Genomic DNA, 15,016 nt, shown 5'->3' on the forward strand with positions numbered 1-15,016 from the left:
ATATTTAGGCCTACACAAAAGAATCACTAAAATGAGTTAGAATTAGGGGGTAGGGGAAAGAGTTCGGCCCTGATTCTCTATTAGCAGCGGTCATCGCTTCGTTCGCAACCGCCTTTCATTGTCACGGTGAATAGAATTTCTGTATTAAAATGAGAAATATAACAGATGTAGGACGTACAATTCATATTTATTTTCGGTAAAGTTAAGCCGACGTAAGTGGGATTGATTTTAAGGAAGGCGATTTAGTTTCACTTTCTTGGGACTGACACCGACGTTATGTTACGATTTCATTAGCGATTTTGCTATTTCACAATATGAAAAATGACACGTGGTAATACCAATAAGAGAATAGGCTATTTGTGTTACATGAAAACGGATAGGCCTAAGAAGGACGATAGCTAGAATGCCGCGATCTTTTTAAAACTTCATATCTAGTTTTTCATAGCATTTGTATATTTGTTAAACCTGTTGTTTGCCTCATTCATTCCAATAGGGTAAACAGAATATAAATAACGAACTTAAATTTATACACGATGTAATCATATTTATTTGGTATATCTAAAATGTAGGCCCACATGTAAGGTAAAATAAAAATGAATTACCTGAAGTAACTTTTAATATTACTGTATTTTTTTTTAATAGGTAGGCCTACGACGGACAATGACGTGGCATTACATTACTAAACTTAACTACCCGACTATCCACTTTCTTTAAAGCGACCCACTTTAGATTATTATACAGAATTGAAGATAATAAATAAAGAAATGCACATGATAAAGTTGAGTTCGGAGATGTGTGACGTACCTAAGCTTTTATTTGACATAACGCCCTACATTTACAAAGATACAATAATATACAGTACAATAAATACGAATTAGTTTATAATCCACTATGGATCGCCAGGGTATTCTAATGCGATAGTCCAATTTTGGAGTTGGAACGGGGGCCTTTAAACGAACAATTGGTGGGTACACTGTAAAAAATAGTGTGGATCTTTGTACCCGCTTTTCCACATATTTAGCCTTAAAGATGTTTAGATATGAACATGTTTAGGTTCTAAATACATTATATACATGTAATCTGTATCCAACTCAACACATCAGTGACGTGTTGACATGTAGCTATAAGCACGTTTAGTTTTTAAACACGTTAAACATGTTTAAAAGCTAAATGTGTGGGGTGGGTACAAAATATATGTTTAAGATCTAAAAACTATTTTTACAGTGTATAGTGTACTTCTTAAGTAAATGACATTTGTGTTAAGAAAGCATTAGAAAGCATTACTTCCGTCATAAAGTACAAGCGTAAACAAATGATGCTACACATCAGATCCGAAACAATTTCAGACCATCGTACATCCTGCACATAGTGCAACAATATTTTATATAAGTTCAGATTTCTAGCATGGCTTACATTTTGTATTGTTAAATTCGACAATTTTCCTCGTGGATATGGCAACAATAATATTTAGCAGATAGAGTAGTATTTCGAGCAACGGTCGGAGAACAGCCGACAATCAACAATTACTAAACAACTCAACAAAATGTGCCCTCCGAGACAGTCCTAGCATTCCATAAGACGAATTTAATTTTACTTTAAAAAAAAATGTAATGTATATGATATTTTATAATGTTATAATATTTAATAGTGCATGGCCCTATGTTGCAAATTAGAAGTAGGTCACGCCAAGAAAGTTCATAGACAGAATTAAAAGGCAAGAGTAATTCATTTAATGTACAGTATATCTGAAAATCGAAATCGTTTAAAGTCCAAAATCGTTCCAATTACCAACAAAAATCACTGGGTTACGTTACGTATTTCGAACACAGGCACGTTTTGTACGGAATGTGTGGACAGGTTTATTCCTAAAACACTATGGAATTGTCACAATGTTTTATCCGAGCACTGCACCGGAATCCGCGAATCAGTGTGACGTAAGATACAAAAGCAAGCGTATGTGAAAAGGAGAAGCAAAGACTTATATGTAAGGCCTACTTAATGATTGACCATGTTGATTCTGGGTGGTAATCTCTCACTTAGACGTCACAGTCACATACAGTATACATTATTTATTATTGGCGCACCATGGCATCAATAATTTGTTTCTGTTTTCTTTTATGAATTTTGCCAAGTACTTCACTCAGTTTCTGATTAACAGAGGGCGTGCTATTTAATATTTCGGTCACTATTCACCATACAGATAGCTCGAGATTTTATAAGCTTGTTTGATGCCACCAATATATCGATTTTCTAAAAAATCGATAGGCATGATCAGTTGGTTTAGCTTGTCAAAAAAAAGCAGATAACTTGGAAATTGTGATCGTCATCGTACAAAGAACCCTACAACCAAGTAATGCTTGGCAAATATTTTGCCAATTTAAAGATATACAATCATAATCAAGTCATAAAAAATATATCGCGTGACAGATTCGCCATATTAATAAACATATAATACATTATGACGTATTAAATAATATTTTTGCCTTCGTGTTTTTGAGTATTAAAAAAACAATCTAATCGTTAAGACCAAGACAATTATCTGGTTTATGAGAATGTATAAGGTAAAAAAGTATATCTTATGAATAACAATTATGTCGATTATATTATGATGATAAAACGAATTATCAATGTTATATAATGGTTATTAAAAAATTATTGGAAAACAATTTCGCCAGATATTGTATTAAATAGACAAGAAAACCAATCAAGGAACAATCAAATGTTCAATAACATTTTGTTTACTCACTACAGAAAAATTGTTTTTGCTCAATAGAATAGATATACTTTTCGTTATATTAAAAACAGGGTTATATAAATGTTTTCCGCGCATAAGTCATATCTGCTATGGGCTTAGCAAACAGCTGATCAATTCTTTTTTCTGAACTCGTTCTTTTTTAATCATCATCATCAGAAGTGAAGATAGAAAGATAATGGATTATCGATGAGAAATAAAGTGCATGGCAATTTATTATAACATTCATATACAAGCAATCATTTGTTAATAGCTAGCTTTTATCGTATAGTACAGTAGGATGCTGGAATATGTAGGAAAGCCAAAGAAAATATGTTATCGCCAACAAAAAAACAAACTAGAGTAACAACAATTTATTATGACTAACATTGAAATGTTTTGATTTGATATATCGTAAATTGAAACATGGACGCTTGTTTATGATAGTGTACCGGGGTAAAATACGTCACTTCGCTTTTATCCACAACAACGCCATTCGCCTCTGTTACGCCATTAGTATGACATGGCGTTGATAGTTTAAGCTTACCGTCCCGATGGGATTTTACATACTTGAAAATGTAATCTACCAATAAATATTAAATCACTGTATAGGAGCACATTTATACTGCTTGGTAGACAAAACGCCGCATTGAATGAAAATACTATAAGCTATGTTTAGTGTTGTTTTTTAAAACAATATTTAACTAAGCTGGCGGACAAAAATATACGAATTATCCAATCCATACGTGTCATACACGAGTTATGATAAGCCCTCGATGGCCATCATTGGTCACCGCGGTCAGCCAACGCAAGCTGAAATGGACGACGAATCCTAATTAACAACAAATAACGCACCACACCATAAAAAGAGAGAGGTTGTAGAAGCGGCACTTCCGAAGTTCACACTGTATTAATGTAATTTATATTTAATTTATCACTGTCGTTTGACGTGACGAGGCTTGTTTGCTATTTTTCATAAAGTAGTTTCGAAGTAAAGATTTTACTGTTTGTATACACGCCCTCTACGTTACAAACTTAGAAAAAGTTTTTGCAAACCCATTAAATATTCATCAGAGGTTGGAAACATTAACAAGGGTTGATATGAACATATAATATATAATTTCATAACGCATACTTACTTGCAATAACGTGTGTTCGTAATTGTGGATCGATTCAAGACATAGTGATAACTGAACGATGAGAAATATTACTGGGCCAATAAGTGAGCAGCATTTACATTATTTTTTCTGAGGGGAAACATTGTAGGCCTAGTAACGCTTAGTTATAATAACACGATAATTGGTCTCCACTGATAGGCCTACTGAGAGGCGACCACCCGTACGTACGTCCCAGGTGCGGGATGGATTTGTTGTAGGCATGTTTCATGGCTAGTTTTATATAGCTAAAATTATTCATAATACATAATGATGGAGAATACACCGGAGAATGAGTATAAATGATCTTCGATGCCGATTTATTTATTTTAAAATGATCTTCGCACTTAGCGGCAAAACTTTAAAATATCATTTGTGAATGAAATGTGTGTCGATGGAAGTGGTGTTTTTACTTAGCACTTGCCAACGAACTCTCCCAGTTAACTCTGAACTCACAGGCTTGTCCTTAACTATCACAATGTTTCTCACGAGCTTTATTTGTGAAATCCATGCCAACATTATGTCGTGATGGAAATGAAAAGGTGGATGGCGGTGTGTTTTTAGTTGCACCAGGTCCGATCGAATTCACTGCTGGACGAACTCTCTCAGTTAACCCTGAACTGAAAGAGGGGCTTGTCGAACGCCACTTCAAGCTATGTGTGAAATCCAACTGTGAAGACGACAAAGTCATTATAATATAATAAACCATCAAATATATTACGAATTAATATCGCCGTTGGAAATTTTGTGTCAAGCTGATCTTTCGCCGGCCCAACTACCTGTTATTAACCTGTGCGTGACATAAGGCAGATGGGCCCAGAGGGCAACCCGTGCATATACCAGGCGGGAAAACCTTGACCTACCTACAAGGAAAAAAAAGTTCTGCTACAGCGGCAAACTATCAATGAGCTTAGTTATGTACAAAAGTTAGCAATAACTGTGTATATAAAAACCACTTAACATGGCAAATCATTAAGCCTTGTACTATTGTGTCGCATGATAATGTTGAAGCATGCAACTTCTAAAATTTCATCAAGACGTCGAACTGCTCTTAAAAAGATCGTGTTGAGTCTAGGACTGTACCACAGCTGTATAATTAGATGTATGATTTAATATGTTCATAGCTGGACAGTTCCACTGGGCCTTATTTTATGGATAACAAAGATGCCGATAGTTAATGTAATTTAAACAAGTAAGTTGCTAATTTTCACAATATAAATCTGTTATGTGCTAAAAAAAAATCATATTCAGTAAGTTCCTTTATCTGAAGACGAAGTTCTCATCGAAAAAAAGTATAATCAATATTTAATTACTTAAGGGGATTTTAAATAATGTTACTGATAGGCTTGTTTACCGCGAGCATGCTTGAGGGTTACTGTGTATTTGGCTAAGACTCCCTTGTTGAATCCGAACATATTGATAAATGTTTATAATTACTACATTAACAACATTCATTAACGTCAACTTATAAACATTATTAATAGGCTAATAAAATATACAGGCTTGACGAAGAAGAAATAGATGAAAACATCGTGACTAATAATAATGAATAACACCGGGGAAAAAAAGGAGAGAAGGAAAGGAACTCCTTAGAAAAAAAATCTCTAAAGTGTCGATGTGTGGACCCTGCACTTCTGTTACCATCCATCTTTTCTGAGATCTCTGCTTCCTAATAACACAAAAATGGAGGTGAAAAAGCAAATCTACAAAAAAAAAAATACTTGTACTTTCTAAAACAAAATTTCTAGTTTTCTTAACTAATGCGGATTTAGCCTGTTTCACATTATACTACCTCACAGAGTAATAATTATAACCAATCAGTAATCAAATTCCTAAAGCTCTGTCTACACTATCAAATTTTATGTGACAAACTAATGTGATGTGCCCATAAATTGACATGATGATGTCATTCAACTCCTATATTTGGGCACATCACACTTTTTTTGTCAAACAAGTTTTACAGTGTAGAACCTTTTAAGATGATCGTATTCATATTTCCATGGTTCATGATTCATATCTTTAGTATATCCCGACAGAAAATACAATCTAATTCTCCGAGGCTTTGCGAACTTTAGCATAATTTCATTCGTGAAAGAATGTCACCTTTTTAATAGAGCAACTGTATTAGTTAGGCATGTAAAATAAACATAATTTAGCACTTCGTTAAGCTCTAATTCTTGTTCTAAAATTAAAACACTAAATAAAGTTTGTTGATTATTCTTATTAAACTAATAGAAATATCGTATTACCGGTTAATTATAGGCCGATGACAATGATTGGATGAAGGCAATTGTATGCAGTTTAGTTACTGGGAATTAACTGTACAGCGATTAACAGATTTAACATGTTTTAATCGACCGTACTAAGTTAAACACGTTATATTTTATTGTTAATATAATTTTTATGTTCTATGTGGATGTATACCACGTTTTGTTATATACAATGAGAACATACTATATCTGATCGAATTAATATTTAACAGACAAACACTTATGCCAAACAGATTAGGTTAAGTGTATCCTATAGTAAACCAACGGATAGCTCTATATAGCAGGGAAGAGTGTAGCTCTATAGGCATTTCGTTTATAAGAGTACCACGTATTTCAATGTGAAATTTTTGTAAAAGAACAGACATGGGTGGCACTCATTCTAAAAACAAGGCCATATAAATTGCTGCAGTCGCGTGTCCAATTTTGAGTTAGTGTTTACCGACCAACCAACCGACCGACCGACCGACCAACCAACCGACCGACATTGTGAGCTGTAGAGTCGCGTTTGCACGCGACTAAAAACGACACAGGCCGAAACATTGTATAACCATGAAACTACACAAGTTGTTTAGCTAAGAGCCGATCGTCTGCCTCGAATGGATCATATCGATACAGATTATTAGCACTACAAGTAGTACGATAAAGATGCAACATGTGTACAAATACATTAACAGATTTTAAGCTATCAGTTAAACATATTAAATATGCCTACGTCAGCTTTATACGGATACGTTTACTTTTAAAATTCCTACCCACAACGAATGAATGGTAAAAAGTGGTTCTTCAAATAAAGTCAAATAGTCAAATATTATAATAGTCAAAAATATTATATATAGATATTTTCAGAAGTATGTTGTATAGAAGTAAGTTGACTAAGATATCTAGGAATTAGAAGAGACATAGGTAATGACCGACAACAAATGGATAAACTTATCACTGAATAGGCCTCAAGAACAGGCACACGTGACCGAGGAAAACCAAATACATGGATATATGAGATGCTGACATAACTACGTGCATTAGTCTATATGGATATACAGACTTATCTAAATGAATATCCTTATAAAAACGAGTTCATTCAAAGACCACATTAAAGCTCATATGAATAAGATTTATTTAGTGGTATTTTATTTTGAATTTCCCAATAAGCAGCTCACTTTGTGCACGTGAAGTCTCGCAAATGTTATTTCCAAACATTGATGGAATGCATGCATTACCATCAGCGCTCATTAAAGCTATGTGGATTTAGAGGCCTTTATTTAATAGCTTTCAACATGGAAAACAAATGTAGTTCTTAATGCATCAATACTGCTTTTAAATGTAGTTTAAATGGAATAAACATTTCATACAATATGTATTATGAGACAGTGTACACTAGCAGTTAAAGTAAACGTTAAAACGAATTATAGATTTAACAATAAATTAATAGCCCTTGGTGGTACGTTTAGTACTCTATATTGCACCGTATTCACTCGTCGCTAAACCAAAAAGCAGTTAAAATTTCATTAATTCAGCGTTATGGTAGTTTATAATTGTCTCGTTTGCATTTCTAATTTGTATAATATGTAGGTCTTATATAACAATATTTGAAATGATAATTATCAAAAGCGTACATTGCCAGAGACAATCCTGTATTAACAGTTGTGTTTCTTGTTAATAATGACATTATATTGAGACATGTGTACAATATAGTATTATTTGTATTATGCCCAGTACTAATACTGGTCTGCGCAAACCGAAATAACTGATATTTAACTGTGATGGTAAGAAAAGAAATAACTGATATTCCATCTTCAGTTGTTATGGTAACTGGAAAAAATAAATGATTTTTCTTTTTCAGTTGTGATGAAAACTGGAAAACAAATAACTACTATTTCCTCTTTAGTTGTGATGGTAACTGATATTTCATCTTTAGCTGTGATGATAACCGGAAAAGAAGTAACTGATATTTCCTATTTAGTTGTGATGGTAACTGATATTTCATCTTTAGCTGTGATGGTAAGTGGAAAAGATATAACTGATATTTCCTGTTTAGTTGTTATGGTAACTGATATGTCATCTTTAGCTGTGATGGTAACTGGAAAAGAAATAACTGATATTTCCTCTTTAGTTGTGATGGTAACTGATATTTCATCTTTAGCTGTGATGGTAACTGGAAAAGAAATAACTGATATTTCATCTTCAGTTGTGAGGATAATTGGAAAAGAAAAAACTGACATTTCCTCTTTAGTTGTGATGGTAAATGGAAAAGAAATAAATGATATTTAATCTTCAATTGTGATAGTAACTGGAAAAGAATAACTAATATTTCTTATTCAGTCATGATGATAACTGGAAAACAAATAACTGATAATTCCTCTTTAATTGTGATGATAACTGGAAAAGAATTAACTGATATTTCATCTTCAGTTGTGATGATAACTGGAAAATGATAGGATTTCTTCTTCAGGTGAGATATTACCTTAAAAGGAAATATATCTTGTTCAGTTTTGATAACTGAAAAATAAATAGCTATATTATTGTATCTTTTTAAGTTATGGTCATAACTGGGAAAACTGCTGAAGAAGTATCAGCTATTTCTGATAACCATGATCTTCAGATTCAGTGACTAAATTCCCTGTCTGCGGTATTAATATTATATATTTTTTTCTATTGACTGTAAGTTTGAGGTTGGCATGACAGGCATATATAACTAATATGGGTCACTTGTGAACCCTCTAATAATCGTTGTACTTGTCTTGCAAGTGTTCTAAAGCAGTTGCTGAAGTAGATTTAACCCTAACGGGGGACTTAGTGAATAATACTCTCCTCGCCCATTTCCACAGAATTAAGGATCGATAATCACCAAGTTGTATCACAATGAGGAGGATTGTGTTTGCTTTGATAGTCTCGGCATTACAAACATCTAGTCAATAAAATAATGTATCCATTGCGTGTATATTCTGGTTTACACCTGCATTTTTTAAGAATAACTACCGGCTACAGAGTACTGAACAATCGTCAGCGCGATGAATTATGATAAATAAATGCTTTTCATATCACTGACTTTAATGAAAAGAAACTTAGTAAGCCTACACATGTTTTTTTTTTCGAAAGATGTTTAATCTGTATCTGTTCTACTTTTATCAATGTTAAGAATATCGGCAAGTAAATGCCAAAACCCTTCCAGTAGGGGAGGAAGAAGAGGAGTAAAAACGAAGTACAAGGAAAAAGCAATTATTATTTATGTCTCCCTTTACAATAGGTTGCCCAATTAATTTTGCTATGTTACGTTTCTTAAAGCTTGTGTGTTTTGTAGCAGCCTAGACGAGCGGTGCGACAAATCGTTAAGCAACACTAACTGCCGATAAAATAAAATATCATTTTCGATGAATTTAAATCCTCATTCCTAACTATGCAATGCTGTTTTTTCGACGGCCGTATACATCGTATAACCATTATCAACTTGTATACGGTAACAGCCCAAAGCAGGTGCTGTCTTCCTGTTATTCCTGTCCTAAAGCCTTGTTTCCACTGGTGAATTAATCGAACATTCCTATAAGATCATATTATATTGGTTTGCGTAATTTATTTCTTTCAAATTAAAAAACAAAAGATAGAAATATGAATACGCATGCGCATTAATTGACGCTTATAAAATTCGCTTAGTGGAAAACAGACTTAGCATACGACGGGAAAAAGTAGAATAGCCCAAAAAATTGGTGGAATTAAATAACATGAAATATTATTGTCGGCAAACTACAGTAGACTGTAAATTTAAATGCAAATTAATTTTTGAAACAAAGGTTTCGACCCGTATAATAAAACCGTATAATGATTATACCTCCTAAACCATATGCCCGTGACTGCAATAGAAAGGAAGCCCGACAATATACAATTCACATGCGTGACGTTGTGCGCGCGTATGGTTAGTATTCCAAATTTTAAGTTACATTCACACTGAAGCGTGTGAACGAAACTTTTTATAATTACGTTAAATTTACATTTATTCAATTCGAAAATAATTGTTGGTTTCGCATGGTGACATTTCCATAATTTTAAAACAATTACAATAATATTCAATTTAACATTCATTTATGCATTACCTGATTATATTCATTTTCATCCAATTTTACCTACGTGTCTTTTCTAATTTTGTTATGACTGATTTCAAGGTAATATCATTGTTGGACGTCAAATTATTATTATTGATTTTGAGTATTTATCTGTTTTTTATATAATAACAAGACTATTTTATTCGACCAGGAACGTGTTTCACCACTGAAGCGATCCACTGCCAGGTGTGTCTATTTTATTGGAATTTAGTTTAGAATTCTAATAAAGAGTGAAAGACTGAATGAATTGCAATAGTGGTGATATTAATGACGTTCAATAAAACGTATCGACAGATTTTAAAATAAAAATAGCCCTAAATAAATTTACATAAAAGAGAGCTGAGTACAATCATTCAATTTTCAAAGCTTACTTACATACTTAGTTTTACTTACCGTACTTACTTACTAAGTTACTTGCTTACTTTTACTTACCATACTTACTTACTTCTTACTGAAGTAAAGACGTTTTATAATGAAGTCTACAAGCTTTAACTAACATTGTACACAGTAGAGCCCTTATTTAGGGGACACGAGACCGAACAACAAATATGTCCACTGAATTGATACACGAGAAGGTGTCCTATTAATTGGGCGTCACAGATGTCGAAAAGAAAAAAAAAATTGCTTTTTAGAATACGGTAAAACCCTTCCCTTTGAAAGATAATTTAACGTACTAAATGTATATTTCACCTTTATGGGTCATCCTGCTATCTTGTTTCGTACGAAATAAAACAAAGAAATTGGTATTGACAATATTCATTGAAATTTATCCCAAAAAAATAGGTCTAATCAATTGCAAGGTCATAACTTCAAGTTTAATTCTAAACCAAACATCATACGTAATAGTTAATGTTATGAACGTCGCGCGCCGTCCTGTAAAACATTCCGCCGTTTATTATAAACGGTATGTCTCTAAAACCAGCATGGTGTACAGTTGTAGGCCACTATGATATGTACTATCGCAGGAGAACACTGAAGTTGCGTGCGTTCTGTTCGCATTAATCCTTTAGCGAAATAATCAAATTCATGACGTAGAACAACAAGCACTGGAAGAACGAGCAGGTGTATCTCACATTTCGTTTTGTGTTATCCACAATTATAACAAAGACGTAATTATTAATATTTTATTGGATAATAATTGTGATATCTATGTACAGAGTTGTGACATTTTAGGACCATTTTTTGGACAACGGCAATGCATCCAGGTTCAAATGTATTATAATCATCACAATTTAGTCTAAAGCTCTGTCTACACTATCAAACTAGTTTGACAAAAAAGTGTGATGTACCCAAAAATGGTAGTGATGTGCTTAAATATGGTAGTTATATGACATCATCATATCCGTATATGGGCACAGAGCTTTGCGACAAGAACGACGATTCACAGAATAATTTAAAAAGTGGATACTTTATGGGACAATCTTTAATAGCAACAATGCCTATACGGCCACCTGTGTGGATATAACGATCATCTTGAAGGATGACATTTAAAGGGACAATCATGATTCAAAATCAATTTTATTATGGAAGTGCGGTCGAGTTTGTATTGTGTTTGTGACGTGTTTGTCCAGAGTCCGCTAACCCTAGTCACAGAACTGAAGAACATTTTTTTTCATCACTATGATTAGCCTAATAACTGAAATATCATCGGCAGCACGAGAGCAACTGCCACCACCACGACGTCTTCATCTTCATCACAGACATTATCTTCACTATCAGTAACACCAACTGGAGTACTGTACAGTTATCAATGCTGTACAGTTATCACTACAGTACAGTTATCACTACCAATTACTATCATCAGACCAAAGAGATTGTTTAAAAAATGAAACATACCGAAAGACCAAAGAGGTAAATATAGACGGATTTTTAAAACTCACCTGTGTATTCGGCACTTCATGGGGTACATAACTCCGTAGTATCGATCAGCAGCCATTGACACCAGGGTGAGAATACTTGACGCCAATGTAACGCGTAGAACATATTGGTACGCCTTACATATGTACTTGTGCATCGGGTGACTTAATAACAGCATTATATGACTTGGCACAACCAAAACGAGGAACACCAAGTCCGCGATAGACAGGTTCACTAAATATAGATTTGTAACAGTTTTCATTGCACCGTTCCTTAAAACAACATACAAAACTAACATATTTCCTGGTATACCAAAGACTATTAACATCACCTCGAAGAAGACCAGAACGTATGGTGGCGGTTCTTCTTCTATTTCCATTGAAGTGAAGTTAAAATCTAAGTCGAAACTACTAATATCCTCCGTTTCTGCCATGACGTCGATTGCGTAAACTCAACGTATATTACGTTGTCAATGGTGGAATATGATCTCTGTTTTGTTTTTATGTTGTAAATAGTACGTATAATATGCTAATGCAATTGTGGATAGGTCGCACTTGTTCGTATCTGAGGATCTTCCGCGATTGCCACTAGAAGCCAATACTTTCAGGGTTAGGCATCATAGTATAGTCGGACTAGAAAAACATGAACACGTCGATGAGAAGTTGATGTAAATTACTGATTCAAACACTTCATTACTCCACAGCAAGCGAATTCTGACGTTCGATTGTCACTAGATCTGGGAAGACATAAAGTACGGTAAAGTATTAGAAATCTCAAAATCCGTCTAGGCCTTATTAATTATGGTGAAGTAAGTAACAGTACTGTGTATTATCAAGCAATTATTCTACCTGTTCTTATCACCACGTTTTAATGATATAGTATGTATAACCTCAATATACAATACGGTACGCTTTAATATCACTTTTTGTTTACTAAAATGTAAACGATTGGTCGATTCCCTCGAGATGCAGCGATTGCGTTTATACACTCATTCACTCACAGTTCAATACGACTAATTTACTGTAAATGAATTGCCATTCAAATATAAATCTAAAATATATGCTTTTAAAAATGTCCCCTTATGCGCAAGCGCAAACTAGATGGGTAGAATTGAAGTAGAGAAGACGTGATGGCAAAAACTCGTAGGAAAAATGTTTATGAATTATTATTATTATTGTAGTTATCCAATGTTTACTATTTTTAACCCGTATTTATTCATTTCTTTTATTACAGATAGGCCCTACGATACATTTTATACACGGTTGTTTTTGTTCGCCACTGGTTAGAAATAGGCTTATTTTGGGTAAATAAATGAAAGAAAAATGATGTATGTGAAGTGAATGGTACTACACAATAATCTATAACCTTTGTTAGATTTTTTGTTATTTTCATTTTTTAGTCCACCAGTCTTCAGTTGTCAACAAGGTGATTGCAGCTCAAGTATTATACATATGAAACGCCATTTGTGCTCAAATCTTTTTACCAATATTAAATCGAATCGCCGTCCATAACCTATGACTATAGCCTTATATTCTATATGTCCTCTCTGGACCTTCCGCGCCTCATACTTCACACTCTAAACACAAAAGCAGTTAGAGCAGCAATTTGCAAGTATTATCTTTCAATCTATTCCTATTATGTAAGAAAAAATAAAAATAATATTTTTCAACTCCCACACATTGCATCTTATTGTTGTTTTCAATTTTCTTTTAAATTAAAAGATTAATTCTCGTTTCAATTATGGTTTAATATTTAAAAATATCAATTCCGTGGAAATGACGCAAATCAACGAATAATAAAATGCACTATATACGGATTACACGTGCATTATTGTAATGTATCACCTCATATTGGTTATATACTATATTAAATTGTTTAAAATTTGAAATAATATCTATTTTGTATATAGTTAATATCTCTATTTCATTGTTAAGCGCTTATTATCCACTATTCGCAATAAAGACAAATTTTTCAGATGTTCTGCTGTGGCAGCCAACACATAGGCTTGTAAAATGTTATTGATTGATTCTAATTTATAATGTTTAAACCCATGGTAAATTTAAACGATCGAGTAGAAAGCATATTGGCTTTAAAAACACAAAAATCATTTTTAGTGAGTTACGGTTCATATAAAATTTAAAACTTTAAAAAATTCAAAGGCAGGCCTATAATAATAATAATATAAATACATACTCATATTCATGTTATACAGTAACATATACTGACATAGAAAAAACAAATCTAATGCACATAGACTTGTATATCAATGACTGACGATAGTCAGTTAGGACGTATCTAGTGACAACTAGAGAATCGGGTACTGTAACAAATTTTTTAATTATTTTATTTAAAAAAAATATTTCTAATTGTTTATATTTATTCAATATTCTGTGGACGAGCGGGGTTTCAAAATTTCTTCCGACATTTATTAAACATTTAGATTAAAAATAACAGTAGAGCCTAAACGAAATTCTGAATGACGTTATTGAGTCTAGTACCGATAAAACTAATCCGATAATATATATATAAATACCCTTTCAACCAGCATCACTTGAATAGTTTAACAATCGTGTTATTAAAGGATGCATTCACGTCAGTTTCAAGGAGGTGCTAATAGAGATGTGTACAACATGTAGACGTTATTCCTCCATTTTGTCTGTTGAGAGATATTCATTCATTATCACCATCCTTAAGGCCAATTTACACAGACGAGCCGTAACGGTTAAGCGGTAATTAATTGTAAGCGGAAAACCGCATTTACACAGCGCGCGGAATTCGCGAGCGGAGTGGTGGAAAGTAGGTGCTAACTTGTAGGCCTCGAGGCTACTGCATGTTACAGTCACTGCTGGAGTGGTAGGGACTGACTGGCCAGAATCCACGATTACCTCGCGGTATTTTCATAAAATCGAA

At 33.5% G+C, this 15,016-nt stretch overlaps 1 protein-coding gene across 1 annotated transcript in view; it reads right to left on the reverse strand.

Moving 5' to 3' along the window:
- Positions 1-15,016, reverse strand: part of LOC144837031 (allatostatin-A receptor-like) — a 28,753-nt gene that overhangs the window by 10,452 nt on the left and 3,285 nt on the right. Inside the window, exon 2 of the mRNA XM_078692012.1 lies at positions 12,130-12,842. Coding sequence (XP_078548138.1) covers positions 12,130-12,539 — 410 coding nt within the window. The 5' untranslated portion in view covers positions 12,540-12,842. The remainder of the gene's footprint in view (positions 1-12,129; positions 12,843-15,016) is intronic.

This window comes from Antedon bifida, chromosome 3, assembly GCF_963402885.1.
Source record: "Antedon bifida chromosome 3, ecAntBifi1.1, whole genome shotgun sequence".
Lineage (NCBI taxonomy): Eukaryota > Metazoa > Echinodermata > Crinoidea > Comatulida > Antedonidae > Antedon > Antedon bifida.